This window comes from Pomacea canaliculata, linkage group LG1 (assembly GCF_003073045.1).
Source record: "Pomacea canaliculata isolate SZHN2017 linkage group LG1, ASM307304v1, whole genome shotgun sequence".
Lineage (NCBI taxonomy): Eukaryota > Metazoa > Mollusca > Gastropoda > Architaenioglossa > Ampullariidae > Pomacea > Pomacea canaliculata.
Genome location: NC_037590.1, coordinates 14540466 through 14556672, shown reverse-complemented (window position 1 = coordinate 14556672; position 16207 = coordinate 14540466). Strand labels below are relative to the sequence as shown.

General features: G+C 42.7%; 1 protein-coding gene across 1 annotated transcript in view; it reads left to right on the top strand.

The window, feature by feature from the left end:
* The window catches only part of LOC112570126 (titin-like), a 149833-nt gene that overhangs the window by 65006 nt on the left and 68620 nt on the right, over nucleotides 1-16207 (top strand). Inside the window, 6 exon segments of the mRNA XM_025248372.1 lie at nucleotides 8627-8701; nucleotides 11275-11349; nucleotides 11789-12088; nucleotides 12455-12597; nucleotides 12856-13054; nucleotides 13617-13740. Of these exon segments, the coding sequence (XP_025104157.1) occupies nucleotides 8627-8701; nucleotides 11275-11349; nucleotides 11789-12088; nucleotides 12455-12597; nucleotides 12856-13054; nucleotides 13617-13740 (916 nt within the window).

The window sequence follows — 16207 nt, the reverse complement described above, 5'->3', positions numbered from 1 at the left end:
AGTAATCACCGAAGCGGAATATTCAAAGAGGAAATCACGTAGAGAGAAACCGAAGTATCCGAAATTGAGGAATACAAAGAAGAAATCACGTCTCTCCCAAAGCGCCGGAAGGAAGAGGTGAGAGTAGAGCTGGAGTTCCCAAGAGGAGAGTCCTGAGGAAGAGGTTGAAGACATTGAAATCGCAGAAGTGGAACGTGTGAAGAAAATCACAATCGCCCTGCAGTAGAACAGCCACTGGAGAAGTGGTGGTTTGAGATCCCCACCGAAAGGAGGAGGAGAAGGAGTGCTGAAGGCGAAAAGCCTACGGAAGAAGTGGCCGAGGAAATTCCTCAGGAAACTCTCCTCCACAGAAGAGATGATTGAAGAGCGTATCGGGAGACTTATTACGTTGCAGCCCGAGGTTGACAGGACGTGAGGAGATCTCTGTCTCACCGAAACCGATGAGGTTCGTGGGAGGAAATTGAGGTGCCTGAGGAGGAGGTGCCGAAATCACTGAAATTGGAATTTCAAAGAAGAAATCACGCGTTGAATCGAAACCCGAAGTTGCCGAAATTGAAGTGTATAAGGAGGAATCACCATCTCACCCACCTCAGAGGAGTGGAGTGGAAGTGGAGATTGGTCCAGAGAGAAGGCCAAGCAGAGGAGGGAAGAAGTAGTATCCTCCTGAAGCGGAAAATTCAAAGAGGAATCACAGTGAGGAGAAAACCCGAGTATCGGTGACGAATTGAGGAAGTACAGAAGAATTGCACGTCCGTCCCAAAAGCGCCGGAGGAAGAGGTGAGAGTAGAGCTGGAGATTCCAAGCGAAGGTCCTGAGAGAGGGTGAAGAACCAGAAATCGCAGAAGTGGAGGTGTGAAAGAAGAAATCACAATCGCACCTGCAGTAGAACAGCCACTGAAGAAGTGGTGTTTGAGATCCACCGAAAGGAGGAGGAGAAGGAGTGGCTGAAGGCGAAAGCTACGGAAGAAGTGGCGAGGAAATTTCCTCAGGAACTTCCACCAGAAGAGATGATTGAAGAGGTATCAGGGAGACTATTACTGTTGAGCAGCCCGAGGTGACAGGACTGAGGAGATCTGTCTCAACGAACCGACTGAGGTCGTGGGAGGAGAAATTGGGGTGCCGTGAGGAGGAGGTGCCCGAAATCACTGAAATTGAACATTTCAAAGAAGAAATCACCGTTGAAGAGCAACCCGAAGTTGCCGAAATTGAAGTGTATAAGGAGGAAATCACCATCTCACCCAAACCCTCAGAGGAAGAGGTGAGAGTGGAAGTGGAGATTTCCAGAGAGGAAGGTCCCACAGAGGAGGAGGAAGAAGTAGTAATCACCGAAGCGGAATACTTCAAAGAGGAAATCACAGTAGAGGAGAAACCCGAAGTATCCGAAATTGAGGAATACAAAGAAGAAATCACCGTCTCTCCCAAAGCGCCGGAGGAAGAGGTGAGAGTAGAGCTGGAGATTCCCCAAGAGGAAGGTCCTGAGGAAGAGGTTGAAGAAACCATTGAAATCGCAGAAGTGGAAGGTGTGAAAGAAGAAATCACAATCGCACCTGCAGTAGAACAGCCACTGGAAGAAGTGGTGTTTGAGATCCCCACCGAAAAGGAGGAGGAGAAGGAGGTGGCTGAAGGCGAAAAGCCTACGGAAGAAGTGGCCGAGGAAATTCCTCAGGAAACTCTTCCACCAGAAGAGATGATTGAAGAGGTGATCAGGGAGACTATTACTGTCGAGCAGCCCGAGGTGACAGGACCTGAGGAGATCTCTGTCTCACCGAAACCGACTGAGGTCGTGGGAGGAGAAATTGAGGTGCCTGAGGAGGAGGTGCCCGAAATCACTGAAATTGAACATTTCAAAGAAGAAATCACCGTTGAAGAGCAACCCGAAGTTGCCGAAATTGAAGTGTATAAGGAGGAAATCACCATCTCACCAAACCCTCAGAGGAAGAGGTGAGAGTGGAAGTGGAGATTTCCAGAGAGGAAGGTCCACAGAGGAGGAGGAAGAAGTAGTTATCACCGAAGCGGAATACTTCAAAGAGGAACTCACAGTAGAGGAGAACCCGAAGTATTCCGAAATTGAGGAATACAAAGAAGAAATCACCGTCTCTCCAAAGCGCCGGAGGAAGAGGTGAGAGTAGAGCTGGAGATTCCCAAGAGGAAGGTCCTGAGGAAGAGGTTGAAGAAACCATTGAAATCGCAGAAGTGGAAGGTGTGAAAGAAGAAATCACAATCGCACCTGCAGTAGAACAGCCACTGGAAGAAGTGGTGTTTGAGATCCCCACCGAAAAGGAGGAGGAGAAGGAGGTGGCTGAAGGCGAAAGCCTACGGAAGAAGTGGCCGAGGAAATTCCTCAGGAAACTCTTCCACCAGAACGAGATGATTGAAGAGTGATCAGGGAGACTATTACTGTGAGCAGCCCGGTGACAGGACCTGAGGAGATCTCTGTCTCACCGAAACCGACTGAGGTCGTGGAGGAGAAATGAGGTGCCTGAGTGGTGCCCGAAAATCAACTGAAATGAACATTTCAAAGAAGAGGTTGAAGAGCACCCGAAATTGCGAGTTGTACGAAAGTAGGAGGAGGAAATCACCATCTCACCCAAACCTACAGAGGAACAGAAGGTGAGATTCAGTGGAGGAGGTCCACAGAGAGGAGAAAGAAGTATCACCCGAAGCGGAATACTTCAAAGAGGAAATCACAGTAGAGGAGAAACCCGAAGTATCCGAAATCGAGGAATACAAAGAAGAATCACCGTCTCTCCCAAAGCGCCGGAGAAGAGGTGAGAGTAGAGCTGGAGATTCCCCAAGAGGAAGGTCTGAGGAAGAGGTTGAAGAAACCATTGAATCGCAGAAGTGGAACGTGTGAAGAAGAAATCACAATCGCACCTGCAGTAGAACAGCCACTGGAAGAAGTGGTGTTTGAGATCCCACGAAAAGGACGGTGGCTGAAGGCGAAAAGCCTACGGAAGAAGTGGCCGAGAAATTCCTCAGGAAACTCTTCCACCAGAAGAGATGATTGAAGAGGTGATCAGGGAGACTATTACTGTTGAGCAGCCCGAGGTGACAGGACCTGAGGAGATCTCTGTCTCACCGAAACCGACTGAGGTCGTGGGAGGAGAAATTGAGGTGCCTGAGGAGGAGGTGCCCGAAATCACTGAAATTGAACATTTCAAAGAAGAAATCACCGTTGAAGAGCAACCCGAAGTTGCCGAAATTGAAGTGTATAAGGAGGAAATCACCATCTCACCCAAACCCTCAGAGGAAGAGGTGAGAGTGGAAGTGGAGATTTCCAGAGAGGAAGGTCCCACAGAGGAGGAGGAAGAAGTAGTAATCACCGAAGCGGAATACTTCAAAGAGGAAATCACAGTAGAGGAGAAACCCGAAGTATCCGAAATTGAGGAATACAAAGAAGAAATCACCGTCTCTCCCAAAGCGCCGGAGGAAGAGGTGAGAGTAGAGCTGGAGATTCCCCAAGAGGAAGGTCCTGAGGAAGAGGTTGAAGAAACCATTGAAATCGCAGAAGTGGAACGTTTGAAAGAAGAAATCACAATCGCACCTGCAGTAGAACAGCCACTGGAAGAAGTGGTGTTTGAGATCCCCACCGAAAAGGAGGAGAAGGAGGTGGCTGAAGGTGAAAAGCCTACGGAAGAAGTAGTGGCCGAGGAAATTCCTCAGGAAACTCTTCCACCAGAAGAGATGATTGAAGAGGTGATCAGGGAGACTATTACTGTCGAGCAGCCCGAGGTGACAGGACCTGAGGAGATCTCTGTCTCACCGAAACCGACTGAGGTCGTGGGAGGAGAAATTGAGGTGCCTGAGGAGGAGGTGCCCGAAATCACTGAAATTGAACATTTCAAAGAAGAAATCACCGTTGAAGAGCAACCCGAAGTTGCCGAAATTGAAGTGTATAAGGAGGAAATCACCATCTCACCCAAACCCTCAGAGGAAGAGGTGAGAGTGGAAAGTGGAGATTTCCAGAGAGGAAGGTGAGGAGGAGGAAGAAGTAGTAATCACCGAAGCGAATACTTCAAAAGGAAATCACAGTAGAGGAGAAACCCGAGTATCCCGAAATTGAGGAATACAAAGAAGAAATCACCGTCTCTCCAAAGCGCCGAGCAGAGGTGAGAGTAGAGCTGGAGATTCCCCAAGAGGAAGGTCCTTGAAGAAATCATTGAAATCGCAGAAGTGGAACGTTGGAAGAAGAATCACAATCGCACCTGCAAGTAACAGCCACTGGAAAGTGTTTGAGATCCCGAAATACGGAAGAAGTGGCCGAGGAAAATTCCTCAGGAAACTCTTCCACCAGAAGAGATGATTGAAGGGTGATCAGGGACTTATACTGTTGAGCAGCCCGAGGTGACAGGACCTGAGGAGATCTTGTCTCACCGAGACTGAGGTCGTGGGAGGAGAATTGAGGTGCTCCCGAAATCACTGAAAATTGAACATTTCAAGAAGAAATCACCGTTGAAGAGCAACCCGAAGTTGCCGAATTGAAGAGTATAAGGAGAAATCACCATCTCACCCAAACCTCAGAGGAAGAGGTGAGAGTGGAAGTGGAGATTTCCAGAGAGGAAGGTCCACAGAGAGGAGGAAGAAGTAGTAATCACCGGCGGAAGAGAGGAAATCACAGTAGAGGAGAAACCGAAGTATCCGAAATTGAGGAATACAAAGAAGAAATCACCGTCTCTCCCAAAGCACCGGAGGAAGAGGTGAGAGTAGAGCTGGAGATTCCCCAAGAGGAAGGTCCTGAGGAAGAGGTTGAAGAAACCATTGAAATCGCAGAAGTGGAACGTGTGAAGAAGAAATCACAATCGCAACTGCAGTAGACGGACAGCCCACTGGAAGTAAGTGGTGTTTGAGATCCCACCGAAAAGGAGGAGGAGAAGGAGGTGGCTGAAGGCGAAAGCCTAACGGGAAGAAGTAGTGGCCGAGGAAATTCCTCAGGAAACTCTTTGAGGAATACCACCAAAGAAGAGATGAATTGAAGAGGTGATCAGGGAGAAAGAAATCTATTACTGTCGAAGGCAGCCCGAGAGTGACAGGACCTGAGTGAAGAATCTCTGTCTCACCGAAAAACCGACTGAGGTCGTGGGAGGAGAAATTGAGGTGCCTGAGGAGGAGGTGCCCGAAATCACTGAAATTGAACATTTCAAAGAAGAAATCACCGTTGAAGAGCAACCCGAAGTTGCCGAAATTGAAGTGTAATAAGGAGGAAATCACCATCTCACCCAAACCCTCAGAGGAAGAGGTGAGAGTGGAAGTGAGAGATTTCCAGAGAGGAAGGTCCACAGAGGAGGAGGAAGAATAGTAATCACCGAAGCGGAATACTTCAAAGAGGAAATCACAGTAGAGGAGAAAACCCGAAGTATCCGAAATTGAGGAATACAAAGAAGAAATCACCGTCTCTCCAAAGCACCGGAGGAAGAGGTGAGAGTAGAGCTGGAGATTCCCCAAGAGGAAGGTCCTGAGGAAGAGGTTGAAGAAACCATTGAAATCGCAGAAGTGGAAGGTGTGAAAGAAGAAATCACAATCGCACTGCAGGTAGAACAGCCACTGGAAGAAGTGGTGTTTGAGATCCCCACCGAAAAGGAGGGAGGAGAGAGGAGGTGGCTGAAAGGCGGAAAAGCCTACGGAAGAAGTAGGGACCGAGGAAAATTCCTCAGGAAACTCTCCACCTGAAAGAGATGATGTGAAGAGGTGATCAGGGAGACTATTACTGTGAGCAGCCCGGGTGACAGGACCTGAGGAGATCTCTGTCTCACCGAAACCGACTGAGTCGTGGGAGGAGAAATTGGAGGTGCCTGAGGAGGAGGTGCCGAAATCACTGAAATTGAACATTTCAAAGAAGAAATCACCCGTTGAAGAGCAACCCGAAGTTGCCGAAATTGAAGTGTATAGGAGGAAATCACCAATCTCACCCAAACCCTTAGAGGAAGAGGTGAGAGTGGAAGTGGAGATTTCCAGAGAGGAAGGTCTCCACAGAGGAGGAGGAAGAAGTAGTAATCACCCGAAGCGGAATACTTCAAAGAGGAAATCACAGTAGAAGAGAAACCCGAAGTATCCGAAATTGAGGAATACAAAGAAGAAATCACCGTCTCTCCAAAGCGCCAGAGGAAGAGGTGAGAGTAGAGCTGGAGATTCCCAAAGAGGAAGGTCCTGAAGGAAGAGGTTGAAGAAACCATTGAAATCGCTGAAGTGGAAGGTGTGAAAGAAGAAATCACAATCGCACCTGCAGTAGAACAGCCACTGGAAGAAGTGGTGTTTAAGATCCCCACCGAAAAGGAGGAGGAGAAGGAAGGTGGCTGAAGGCGAAAAGCCTACGGAAGAAGTGGGCCGAGGAAATTCTCAGGAAACTCTTCACCAGAAGAGATGATTGAAGAAGGTGATCAGGGAGACTATTACTGTTGAGCAGCCCGAGTGACAGGACCTGAGGAGATCTCTGTCTCACCGAAACCGACTGAGGTCGTGGGAGAGAGAAATTGAGGTGCCCTGAGGAGGAGGTGCCCGAAATCACTGAAATTGAACATTTCAAAGAAGAAATCACCGTTGAAGCAACAACCCGAAGTTGCCGAAATTGAAGTATAAGGAGGAAATCACCCATCTCACCCAAACCCTCAGAGGAAGAGGTGAGAGTGGAAGTGGAGATTTCCAGACAGAGGAAGGTCCCACAGAGGTTGGGCAGGAGGAAGAAGTAGTAATCACCTGAAGCCGAATACTTCAAAGAGGAAATCGCTGTAGAGGAGAAACCCGAAGTATCCGAAATTGTGGAATACAAAGAAGAAATCACCGTCTCTCCCAAAGCGCTGGAGGAAGAGGTGAGAGTAGAGGAGGAAATTCCCCGAGAGGAAGGTCCTGAGGAAGAGGCGGAAGAAACCATTGAAATCGCTGAAGTGGAAAGTGTGAAGGAAGAAATCACAATGTCACCTTCTTTAGAACAGCCACTAGAAGAAGTGGTGTTTGAGATCCCCACCAAGAAGGAGGTGGTTGAAGACAAAAAGCCAGTAGAAGAAGGGGCCGAGGAAATTCCTCAGGAAGCTCCTCCACCAGAAGAGGAAATGGTTATGGGAAAAACTGTTCAAACTTCTCAAGTTGAACATTTAAAAGAAGAAATGGCTATTGCACCGGCAGAAGTGCAATTTGAAGAATTTGTGTTTGAAAAGGAAAAAGTTTCAGATAAAAAGTCATTTTTGTCAGAATTTTTTGAAGCACATATATTGGAAGATGATGTCTTTGATGAAACTTTTGAAATCTCCACAATTGAAACTACAGTTTTTGTTCATGGACATGTACTCTTTGAGCCATCTTCAAGACTTCCTGGAATACAGGATATTCTGATTCAAACTCTGGACATCAGAGAATCATCTGTCCTGAAAGGTATAAGCTCCGTGTTGGAATGACAAGCATTTTCAGAATGCTGCTGACACAATTGCTTACAGTGTAGCTTTACATTTGAGTGGCTGGTTATGTGCTCATGATATAATTTGACTTAAAACATAAATCACAGCTGTTTATTGCAGACTTTTTCCCCCCCACATATAAAGAAATTATTAATGCATTGGCAGCTGCACTTTTGGCAAGGAAATAACACGTATGAATAACTAAAGAGCACAATCTCAAAAGTCTGCATGGTTTTTTTTAAAGTGTGCAGGTAGTTTGCAACATATTGTCACTGCTATAGGTGGTCTGATGGGATGGGATGTGTGTGTTTAAGAAGCACGGAACAGCAGAGTAACAATTTATGTGTTTATTTTCTTCAACATTGCTTTAGATATTGTTATCTGTATAAATTTGTCTTATAACATTTGTCTCTTTACATTATGAAATGCAGTAGCAAAGATTTTGATTTTCTAACTTGCTATACTATGAAGTGCTTTTATTATAAGAAAAGCTAATCAGAAGAGAGAAATGCATCTAGAAATTGAATGCTGCATATTTTTATTTTACTATAATTAATAATACACATTTTGCCTTGACTAGGACATTTAACTCAGATTTGCAAGCTTTGCAGATTTTTGTTTGGCAGTGCATGCCACACACCTAACACTTTTTTAATGGCTGAAAGACATTTGTAGTAAAGTCATATTTCTTACAGTCTGGGTAAAGTAAAAAACAGTGCAACATTTCAAACATTTTGATTATTAGATAGAATATGATGATCACCATCAGTTGTTTCTTTGGTTAAGTTGTTTCAGAAATATCATGAATAAGTATCAAGATTTCTTTGTTCTATCATCCATTTGCAATCATCTCATCTGGCCATCTTAATTGGTACTTTTAGTACGGAAGTGTTTGTCAGTCAAATACAGTTTAGACCAGAACCAGGCTTAAAAACCCAGATTGATATATGAGTGTGACATTATGAGTGTACTGTATAGGTAACTAAGCTATACAGACCTCCACGACAAATGTAAGTGATGAAAATTAAAGATCATATATACTTTAGTATATTTCATTTTTTTACTTCACATCTTGCTTACAAAGTTGAAAGTAATTTTTTTCTTAATTGCAAGACAATTCTAATATATATATAACTGTATGAATGAGCTTTGAATATAAGTGCAATAAAAAGAAATACTGGACTTTGTAACCTTCTTTACTTTTTTAACATCTAATTTTTTTTTTAATTTACCATTTTCAGAGCGAGCAGAAGAAAAAGATGAGACGCTTGTAGTTGAAGAAATCCTTTCTGAAAAAGAAAAATTAGTCACTGCAGGTATGTTCTGGAAGATTTATATTTTACTCACTTTTGTAGGGGCGGTTTGCAACCTTATGATTAGTGCAGAAGATTGTGGAAAACTTCCTTTAACAACTCATAATGGTCAATGGAGAGATTAAGCCACCTCACATAACTGCACTCTTATGGTGTTTTGCTTGGTGACATCATGCTTTTGTGCACAGTTCAAGCATCAAAGTTTAGAGGGTCCTGGACTCAAGAAATGCCTGCCTTTAAGAATAATAATAATAACTGTGTGATTTATACAGCACATAATCACGCTTATGAAAGAGTATGCTGTAAATGCTTAAGACAGGTAGGAGACATGGACAGAATATGAAGGATGAGTTACATTACTGTGCCAGTGACCTTTGCTATACCTGGGAAGGGATTAAGTCTATGGCGTCTGTTAATCAGAAGAGGGATTACACTAGAAAATATGTCAAACTCAATGGTGTGAGCGATCAGGACTTGTTTTGAATAGCTTCTATGCACGTTTTGAGAACCATGATTTTTCTGACAGTTGCTTGTCTCCAATAATGACATAAGTATGTATGATGGAATTGCTAAAGCAGGTCAAAGTCAACAAGTCACAGGGGCCTGATTGGATCTGTGGGCGTGTCTTGCACTGCTGTGCTGCTCAGTTGGGTGGAGTGTTTCAACATCTCTTTCAGCTCTCTCTCTCGACTCAGGGCACATTCCAGCACTCTGGAAACTTTCCAACATTGTCCCACTCCCACAAAAACCTAATCCTATTCAACCTAATGATTTTTGGCCAATAACACTAACCTCCCTCATAATGAAAACTCTTGAGAAAATTATCAAAAATCTCATTTGTAGAGAATAAATTGGACCCACTGCAATTTGCTTAGAGGAAGTGGAGGGGTGTTGACGATGCCAAGTTGTTCATTCTGAACACTCTGTATAAACATTTTGAAAAGCTCAAATTGCATGCTAGACTACTCTTCGCAGATTTTAGTTCTGCATTCAGTACAGTCAACCATACCTCCTGGCTTTGAGACTGATTTATGATTTTGATCTTCCACATCAACTGGTTTTGTGGAGAGTGGATTTTTTGACTTGCAGACAGCAGAGGGTATATGTTAATAGTAATTATTCTGATACTGTTGTTACAAGAACTGGCTCCCAACAAATTAAGGCCTTTGTCTATCACCCCTGTTGTTTATCATGAACACCGACAGCTTCGGAAGTACAGAGGAGAATAAATACTTTGTTAAGTTCTCTGATGATACTGCATTGTTGACTTTCACAGGAACATAAGAAAGATCATGGTAATGCCTTAACAAATTTTGTACATTGGTGTGACAAGAACTTTCTGGAGTTAAATGTAGACAAAACAAAAGAAGTAAATATAGACTTTGGGAAAATCAAAGAGGGTTTTGTTGCTCCCAGTGTGATACACAGTAAGCCTGTTAAAACTGTTGACTCTTTCACTTACCTGGGAACTATTTTTGACTGCCGGGTCAAATGAAGTTTAAACATCAAACACATTGTTAAATGTTTCCAAAAAAGAATGTACCTTCTGCGTAAGCTAAATAGTTTTTCAGTTAGTCAAGCAATCTTAGGCCATTTCTACCAGTCGTTTCTTGAGAGTCTTTTATCTTTTTCATTTGTATGCTGATTTGCAATCTCTCTATCCATGAAAGGAATAGTCTGAACAGTATTGTCCACATCTGTTCTAAGATAATTGGTATCAAACAGAGGGATTTATCTTCTTTCTGTGACCAACAAATAGTAAGGAAAGCTTCACGCATTTTGTCAATACCTGAACATGTATTAACGAGATAATTTGTATTATTAAGCTCAGGTAAACATTATTCCATGCCAATATGTAAAAGCAATAGACACCTGAAATCATTTGTGCCGTCTGCGGTCCAGCTGCTCAACCTCAGATGAAGTGTCAGTAGTGTGTGTGTGTGATGCTGTAGGTGTGCATATGAATATCCTTGATGTAAGTTTGTTTATTTTATATATATATAATTCTCACTTGCTCATGTTTTTTTCATTTGCTAATATTTTACACTGTTGACATCTTTTAATGCAGCAACTTGCAATGAAATTTATTTCTTATTTTTATTTCTAACTTTTAGTTTTGTGACTAGGTCACCTTTCCATGCTCAAATTGCCCATTGGGACAAATAAAGTTGGTCATTGTCATTGTCACTGTTGAGAAGGAGTAGGCGGAATTACTTATTTATTCAGGCATCTTAAAACAGCCCATGGTTGTATGTGCCAGTTAGGATTATTACACACACAAGCACTAAAGAACTAAGACAACACAAGAACTAAACCTGTTTTCAACAACAGAAAAAGAATGCACACTTTAAGAAAACTACAGCATAAGTATTTAAGTAACCTTAATCTTCACTTAAATTCTTGTGAGATATTGACTCAGGCCTTTTGATTGAAAACATTAATATGCTGTTATTAAACAGAATGTTGTGCAGCAGAATGGAATGGGTATGTGGTTTAATGTGGTTGCAGGTTGCAAAAATCAGAATTAGTATATGTTATATATGTGTTAACATAGGGGTTAATGTTTTTGCTTTTAGAAGAAGAAAAAGATGAGGTCTCTGATGAAGAGAGGAAAGAAGAAACACTGGAAGAATTGAAACCCCATGTAGCTGGTAAGCTTTGGTCCTAATTATGTAAACTTTATTTTAGGTAAGTATATAAGAACCTTGCTTGGGTGTGTAGCAGCCAGTTTAAAAAGAATATACTGCACTTAGATTTCTTAAAAATTAATTTAAAAAAAAAATTTTATCAATTTTTGAATGACCCATGCCCTGTGAAATTTGTATGTATTGTTTGAACGATTGAAGTTTGGTAAGTTAGTTTTATTTCAAGGTAAAGTTATATTATCTGGTTTCCTAAAATTATCTTCTTTTTTTTTTTAATGATTATTTCTCTCTTTGAAGCAGGTGAAGAACATTCTTCATTTATTTGAAAAACTGTTCCTCTTCTGATCTGATTTATTTTATTGTTAAGCATAACAGGATTGATAGATCTGTAATTTTAATAAGTGTGTAACTTTAACTTATATTGAACAATTTTAAAATGACCCAGAAGTGGAGGAGCTACGCTTTGCACCAGAGATTCGTATGGGACTTGAAGACATTTCAACTTTGGATGGGGGCCAGGCACAGTTCACTGCCAAAATTGTAGGTGTTCCACAGCCGGAGGTCACATGGTACAAAGAAGAGGATGTCATTTTCAGTTCAGAAGTTTTTGAAATCATCCAGGATGATGAGAACAACTTCATTCTCTTCATCCATGATGTTATGCCAGAGGATGCAGGCAGATACAGCATTGTGGCCAAGAATGAGATGGGGACTGCTACTTCATCTGCTCAGCTGACAGTTACAGGCAAGTACAAGGTTTCTTTTCAATCACATGTGCATGGGTGTGTTCACACATGTATGCACTGGTTGGTGGATGTACATTTGCATATGTGTTGGCCTGCATGGTCACTTGCACATATGAGCACATGTATGGTGGTAATAAATACTGAAATTTCCTTGATTAATTATTGTCTTAAAAGAGTGAATCCACAATTCATTGGGAAAGAATGAATTTGATCCCATGGAGAAAGATGAAGATATTTGTGGGGCCATTTATCCTCAGCATAAGCTAACAGTTTGGCCTTTAAGTCAATGAAAATGTTCCCTTGTTTACATGAATGTCTTGTGGTTTCATAGCATTTTATAAAATTTATCAATCTCTGATTTCCAGCTGAGGAAGTAATTGAAGAAGCTCGACCAGAAGACATATCAGGACTTGCTCCAGAATTCATTGAAAAGCCTCGCTTTCAGAGTGTGGAAGAAGGCACTACCGTAATTTTCAAAGCAATTGTTGAAGCCATCCCTCAGCCTGAGGTTTGCTGTGTTTTGTCTTATTTTTGTTTTTATATATATATGCAATATTTTTATCTGAGCCTTTCTTTTCTTCATTTCAATAAAGGATGTAATTATTGAAAGGCAATATCTTGTTTGAGCTATGTTACAAAATACAGTATATGAATTTATGTGCTGTTTCACTGACCTAAGGATGCTTTAAGAAAACAGGATGGTAGAAAAAAGGTTTGTCAGATATTTAAGTTCTCCCCTTAGTTTTTGTTATTATTGATTTTCTAGATTCACTGGACTAAAGACAGTGGTGAGCTTCCTGAAGATGAGCGTTACCAAGTGATGGTTACTCAGGGTATCACATCTACTGTTCATCACATTTCCTTGACTGTCGCTGATGTTACTCCACAAGATGCTGGAACATACCGTGTAACAGCATCCAATCAGCTTGGCGAAGAAAGTGTGGCAGTTTCTCTCATAGTGAATCGTAAGTTTGAAAAATAGATATCTGTGCACAGAAAACTTTGCAGAATAATAATTAAAAAAAATGAAGTTTAATGCTTGAGCTAAGAAGAATCATCACCACATCTTCTTGATTCGCTTGCTAAAAACTAGACGTTCATGAAAAAGAGAAAAATTTTCAAAATATTAAGTCTATTAACCAGGTACTCTCCATTCTCTAAAACCAAAACAGAGACAATCAAAAGATGAAAGGACTATAGGGTTTTTTCATCACTATTGTAGATCATGATTCACTTCTTGCTTTTGCCTAACTGTTAGAAAAATGTTTGAAGTGCATATTACAGACAAGTGAAAGAGGTTTTCAGTTAAATAGACTAGGTCTGTCTAGTCTGTGTGGTTAAAACATCTCTATGAGGCCTTTAGCATGCTCAGTCTTTATCAGAGTGTGCCCTGTTCAAGAACCTAAAAAAAGTCATCATCAGTGTTGACACCTGCTAATATATGTTTTATGTTTTCTGCTTTATATAACCTGTTTTACAGATTATTATGGTTATAATTCAATGGAAGTTATACTTCTGTTGCAACAGAGCTCACTGAGGTGAAGAAAGACTTCAGAGACCAGCTGCAGCGTGCTGACCTGGAGATACCAGAGAAACCAATTTCTGTAGACACTGAGCAGGTTGATTTACGTGGTCAGCTTAAGTCTGAAGTGTAAGTTTTATTTGAGATGTTATGAATGTTATGTTTCTTTTTTCCAGACTTAGACATGCTGAGTCAGAATGGCACTATATGATGAACATATTTTTTCAGGTCATTGAAGATTAAGTGGAGTGCAAATTTTTTTCATTACTACGTAATGTTCTGTCCAAACTACTGTTTCACAAAATCAGGGTAAATACCTCATCTCGGTTCTCAAGAAATACATGGGTACAAACATCACCAATCACAGAAAGAGCTCAACAGCAGATAGGTCAGGATTATACATCAAAACCTTTATCTTGTTAAAGTTTCAGCCAGTGAGAGAGATATGATCATGCATTAATAATAAAAGTTTGCTTATATAGTGCCTTATCCTGTCTTTTGGACAAGTTCAAGACACTTCACAAATGACAGAAAGTGACAAAATAAGTTGACAAAACAAAATGTTTAGGAGACCATGTACCCCATGCCAAAGGGCAGCATCCACTCGCAGCCAAATATCAAATATATCATACAAGCCGGAATACACTCTGTAGCAAATACAGTTTCAAATAGCATATCCAACAGATGGCACCAGTCCCACTGGAATGACGAATAAATCCCAGCATGTGCAAACGTTCAGTGATCAACAATGATCAAGTGGACATGAAGCCCACAGAACTGTCAGTTGTGAAATCTGCATGGCAAAAGAGAATAAAAGCCACTAAAATGGAAGAGGCATCATGGCACCATGTTCCAAACACACGATGACAGGCACGTCAAAATCGTACACAATTACATGTCCAACATGAGGAAGATATCAGATAAGACAAAAATACCACAGAGCTCTGCCCCTCCAGCCGGAGTGGTGAAGGGACATTACTCTGATTCAAAATTAAGTATATCTGTTGACTGATGTGACATCATGAATTTGACATAACTTTTTTGTGCATGGTGATGTTTGATGGTACCAGTCTTGAGAATGAGCGCAACTTACCTTGTAGTGGTGTGGTGGCTTGTGTGCCTCGTCGACCCACAGAGCTATGTCGGCGGGAGCCTTGTGCTCCTGGCAGGTCCAACCAAGCCGAACAGGTCTGTCAGGGTAGAGGCCAGACTAAAGTGTTGCACCCGGCCAGAGGATGGTCGTTAGCCTTGGACGGCAAGTCTCTCTACGAGAAAGACACTCGGAAAAGAAAACTGACGCCGAAGACGGATGTGCTGGGCCATCGGGCGCTTAACGGCAGCACAACGCACTGACACTCGCATGGAATGGACAACGCTCACTCTAAACGATATGGTGCTTTGCCTGTGAGGTCCCGCCAGGCGGGCGAAGTGCCGGGCCCTGCGCCTCAACAGGGCCCACCCCATGATACTGGTGGTCACCACGCCCCGATGCGAGGAGCCAGGCTTCGGAGGCGGAGGGAAATGGCTACTGGCCGAAAAGGAACAACAACCACAGAAGAGACCCTGAGGCCTCTCAACATCCTACAGTGGAACGCCGAGGGCGTTTACAACAAAAATTAGCCCTCACCGAAAGACTACATGCTGAAAAAAATAGATGTGGCCTGTATTCAAGAAACACACCTGAACCCCAACCACAGATTTACCATCAGAGGTTACCAAACCTTCAGGATGGACAGAGAAGGAAGACACAAGGGAGGTGTGCTGATTCTTGTAAAGAATAACATCCCAGCAAGAGATTTTCAAGTGGACACGAATCAGCAAGCTGAAATAAATGGAGTCAAGATTACAGTAGACAGCACTGTGCTCACTATCTTCAACCTGTACTGCCACCCGACAAAGAACTTTCCCTGCAGACTCTTGATATCCCTGCCGAAAACTGCTTGGCTGTCGGCGACTTCAACAGCCACTCAACCTGCTGGGGCTACGACGAGACGGATAATAGAGGAGAGGAAGTGGAGGACTGGCAGATCGATAGCAAGATGATCCTGTTGAACGATCCAGAAGACCCACCGACTTTCTTCTCGCGCAGATGGGTCTCCTCAACGACCCCTGACCTTGCTTTTGCCACTGACGACCTCTCCAAGAAAACAACCAGAGGGGTACAGAACCAGTTAGGCGGCAGCGACCACAGACCAGTCAAACTGGCCATCAACTTGCAGTACAGGCCCCAAGATTCAAAGACATTTCCCAGGTGGAATTACAAGAAAGCCAACTGGGATACTTTCGTCTCATTGTCAGACCAGTACACCAAAGGAATACGTGTGGCGGACCAGAACATCAACCGTGCCATCGATGCATTCAACAAGGCGATCTTAAAAGCTGCCTCAGAAGCAATACCAAGAGGCGCACGAAAGAACTATAGGCCATACTGGACAGAAGAACTCCAAGAACTAGAAGATGAAGTCTCCAAGATCAGGGAAAAGGTTGAGAATGACCCCACCATAGAAAACAACATAGCACTGAAAGAATCAAGCGCCAAATACAGAAAAGCCTGCAACGAAGCTGCAAGAAAGAGATGGAGAGAAAAGACAGAGGA